The sequence below is a fragment of the Poecilia reticulata genome, linkage group LG6 (assembly GCF_000633615.1).
Source record: "Poecilia reticulata strain Guanapo linkage group LG6, Guppy_female_1.0+MT, whole genome shotgun sequence".
Lineage (NCBI taxonomy): Eukaryota > Metazoa > Chordata > Actinopteri > Cyprinodontiformes > Poeciliidae > Poecilia > Poecilia reticulata.
Genome location: NC_024336.1, coordinates 16380938 through 16385229, shown reverse-complemented (window position 1 = coordinate 16385229; position 4292 = coordinate 16380938). Strand labels below are relative to the sequence as shown.

General features: G+C 38.1%; 1 protein-coding gene across 1 annotated transcript in view; it reads left to right on the top strand.

Annotated features, from left to right (window-relative positions):
- The window catches only part of pamr1b (peptidase domain containing associated with muscle regeneration 1b), a 28559-nt gene extending 24486 nt beyond the window's left edge, over positions 1 to 4073 (top strand). Inside the window, exons 12-14 of the mRNA XM_008411867.2 lie at positions 53 to 282; positions 2675 to 3033; positions 3112 to 4073. Of these exons, the coding sequence (XP_008410089.1) occupies positions 53 to 282; positions 2675 to 3033; positions 3112 to 3681 (1159 nt within the window). The 3' untranslated portion in view covers positions 3682 to 4073. The remainder of the gene's footprint in view (positions 1 to 52; positions 283 to 2674; positions 3034 to 3111) is intronic.
- Positions 4074 to 4292: the final 219 nt, after the last annotated feature.

The following is a 4292-nucleotide window of genomic DNA, read 5'->3' as shown; positions in this document are numbered from 1 at the left end:
TTGCATGCAAAAGTTTTTTTTTTTTTTTCAAGCGGTTCTTTTAACCCCACAGGAAGACGATCGTCCACAGGCTCCTGTCCTCTGCAGTCAACCAGAAGCTCCAGTCTGTTGGGCCCACTAAAAGTTCCCCAGTGCTTCCTCAGTTGTCCCAGGGCTTCCATCATCTTTACACCCATATTGAATATGAGTGTGCWTCTCAGTATTATCATCACTTTGGCAGCGCTCGGCGCACATGCTTGAAGACAGGGAAATGGAGTGGACGCCATGTCTCATGTTCACCAGGTGAGGGCAGCAGAGCTTCACTTATGGTCACGAGGTAGAAGAAGATGCACGGTTCGCTACTGCTGCTTTGATATATGTGCAGTCATAAAAAGGCAATTAGATCATTTTTTTTGACAGTTTATTATTCATAAATGTTTAGAATTAGGAAATGGCAAAGGATGTGAATATKTATTTGAAAATATTAAACCGTAGAGAAAATTAGTCATACAAGTTCATTAAAACAGATCAATTTTAAATCAAAAATAATTTTGCTCGTGGCTTAGTTTTTTTCCATTCGCATGGTATGCTCGTTTATTAAAGAGAAAGTACAGCGCTAACACMTAGGCAGAACTAAACCAAGACACAAATGTAATGTTGTCATCTTGAAAAGGCAAGRAAATCCCACAACCYTTGGTTAAAAACCCTCGTAYCACCTTATCATCAGTTTTATAATATTCCCAGCATAAAGAATTCATAAGTAGTTAGCAATACACWGATTCACACATGGAAGCACGCATGGAAACACGGCAGTACATCCCATCAATTAAAMGATGTAATTTATAACACTTTTAAGATATACRGGCGGCTAAAGTGCATCAGGACAGTGCAAATAATTTAATCTTAACTCTTGATAGGTTTTCCTTTSGTGCTGATGCTTCTGGATGAAAATTTAGAAAATGATGAAGCATCAACTGCCCACCAGATGGCGCCAGCGTAGGTTGTTTAATAGAAAATTACAGGGTCGTACAATCATTTTAATGTCTCTTTAGCTACTGGAATGCATTGCCTTTTAGACTGGTTTACTTTACACCAGAGACATTGTGGTCAGAGGSTCCTTAACTCATCAGTTTTATAGTCACAATGGAATAACAAAGGTTTATGAATTACAATACTCTTGAAGATTGTAGTTATTGCATTTTAGTATGAGATTTGTTCTTGCATACAAATATCTGCTTTGTCATGGCCCCATTCTATCTTACTGTGTCTTTAACCTACAGACTCTATGAGAGTTATCTAAAGTAAATAAGATTTTAAGTTTTCATAACTTCTCAATGAAAAACTGCTACAATAAAAAAAGATTAAAGTATGCCCTTAGGGTTTTTTTCKGAGAAATGTGAAGTTAGCTGACTGCTTGAGATAAACGGCAGCAGGCCCAATGCATTGGATGGATGTAAATTCAACTGCTGCTGCTGCTGCTGCAAAAAAAAAAACTAACCACAAATTGTGGAATTGAAGACAATAATCTAGAACATCTTGTTTGATTTAATATGTCTATATTAGATTTGTATGGAATGCAGTACTTGATTTACAGATGGTTTAAACTGGAATGATTTGAGATGAATTATTATGTAGTATGTCCAATGTGTCTCTTGATGATCATAAGGAACCAACGTTTAGAACATTTTCACATAGACCCACAAATCAAGTTTTCTTTATTTTCCTTATTATGATCACATCTTTTTATAGAACACAGATCACCTTTGTTTTATTTATTTCTATCAGTTCAGTAAAAAGAAAACTGTTAATAAAACTGTAACTGATGTGTAGCACTGAATTAAGAAATAAATATAAAGAGACTTTAAAACAATACTATCTTTTATTTAAYAGGTTTTTATGTAAGCTGTAATTAAATTTTCATTTTATCACTGCTACAGCATTGCTCTTCTTTTTTGTCATGAGCAACAGCAGCATTTTATAAAAATGCACTATTCAAGAATGTAATAGAAAAAAAAATCAATTATTCATACCTSTAGCTGTTAAGTGGAAGGAAACAGGCATATCATTTTAAACAAGTAAATAAATATGAAATGCCTGTGTATTTATCATCTTGCTTTTGTCTGAGGTATTTGGACACTTGCACCGACTCCATTACATTAAACCTCCGGCTGTATGTTWAGAATATCTGGCCTTGGAAGGGAATGTCAGATAAATCTGTATTTTTCAAACAARTAAACTCTTTCCCCCCTAATATGCACTATTTAGGTTGATAGGCTGTATGAGATGGTTAGGACATGTACAGAGGAGAGAATACATCGGTATAAGGATGCTGATGCTGGAACTGCCAGGCAGGAGACCTAGAGGAAGACCAAAGAGGAGATTTATGGATGAAGTGAAAGGGTTGAAGTCAAACAAGTAGTTAAGCATTTATCTTGTTTTATTTTTCTGTCTTTTAGATTATTAGTGAGATAGGCAGAAAAATAATGATTTCTGGCATTTGACATTGCCAGCACTGGTTTGCTTTTTATCTGTCTTCAAGGGAAATAAAATCATTAAAAGTCTGTAAGTTCTTAATTCAGTCTTTATTTAAGTCGGGTTGGGGGGGGGGAGGGGGGATCTGTATCCCCCTGTTTTGCCTTGATAATAGTCTCACCTCTCATTTTGTTTCTTCCTTTTTGTTCTTCCTTTTTGGCAGTCTGTGGGAAACATGTAAACTTTGACCCAGAGAGGCCAGAAGAGGCTCACTGGCCCTGGCTGGCGGCCATATACCGCCGCTCCCTCAAGGAGACCGAGTCTAAGGTGACGAAGGCGAGCAACCAGGACGAAACCCTGAAGAAAGATGCYAGAGACAGAAGTAGCAACCTAAATCAGGCCTCTGACTGGCAGCTTGTCTGTAGCGGGGCCCTGGTTAACCAAAGGAGTCTGGTAGTTGCAGCTCACTGTGTGACAGAGCTTGGAAAGATGTATCCTGTGGATACAGCCACCATCAAGGTGGTCGTTGGGAAGCACTATCGCGATGACCGCAGCGAAATTAAGGGTCCTCAACACCTCAGGGTAAGCCTCTGGATGTTTTATTTTCCAATTTTGCTCTTCAAGAAATCTAATAACGTTACAAATCTCTTTCTCTCTTAGGTGAGCTCCATTGCTGTGCATCCAAATTACGATCCTTATATTCTTGACTCTGACATTGCTGTTATCAAGTTACTAGACAAGGCAAGAATTGGAGAAAAAGTCTTGCCGCTCTGCCTGTCAGAGAACGAGGAGGAAGAGGTTACATCAGATCAAGGGCTTGTGACAGGCTGGTCTCCGTTGCAGGATTCTAGTTTGGGCCTGGAGGAAAAGGCAAGGGTTGGGCTGGTTCACCTTGCTGATATAGTTCCGTGTGAGCATCAGTACGCTCGCAACGGTGTGCCGGTCAGTGTTACAGACAATATGCTATGCGCAAGCCAAAAACCTGACTATGGTCCATCTAACATATGTCCGTCTGACACTGGGGGCATCCTTGTCCTCCCTGCCAACTCTGGGAACCAGGTCGGCTATAATTCAAAGTCCTCTCAGGTGCAAAAGGACAACAGAGGCATGTGGAGACTCCTGGGACTGGTGAGCTTTGGTTATGATCAGGGGGAATGTGACCCTGAACTCTACACAGTTTACACACGTGTGGCTAACTTTAAAGACTGGATTGAGAGCAACATCAAATAAAGACCTGGCCTCAGACTATTCATCCTGTCCAATGTCTAATGCAAAAGGGCATTTTCCAAGTAAATGCAGATGCAACACTGGACAATATAATGCTTTAAATGAATTGGGGTGGTAGCAAACATAGATGTGTTAAGCAGTTACCTCTTCCTCTGAATAGCTCAGAGTTTGGGTGCCTTAGACTTGAAAATGACCAGAAAACAATTCAGATGATCATTCTAACTATTAAAGGTTTGGATTGTAATATCTATTAAGTCAGTGTTCTGAATAATAACAGATCTTATGGTGAAAAAGATGTATATAATGTATTAAAAGACATAATGTAAAATGTTACATTTTTAATAAAGAAAATAGTGTGTTAAAAGGTTTATATCCTCATTCTTAAACATTATATGTACACGATACACTTTCAACTTTTTCCACACTTTTTTTTGTTTTTCGTTGCAACCACTAAACTAAATGCATCATCATCAGTTAATAGAACCAAAAGCATTTAAATCGAAGAAGAAAAGATATAGCCAAAATAAAATCACAAGTCATTGAGCCAAGAAAATATGTTTGAAAGAACTGAAAAATAGTCTGAATACTCAAAATGTACAATCATGATTACAATG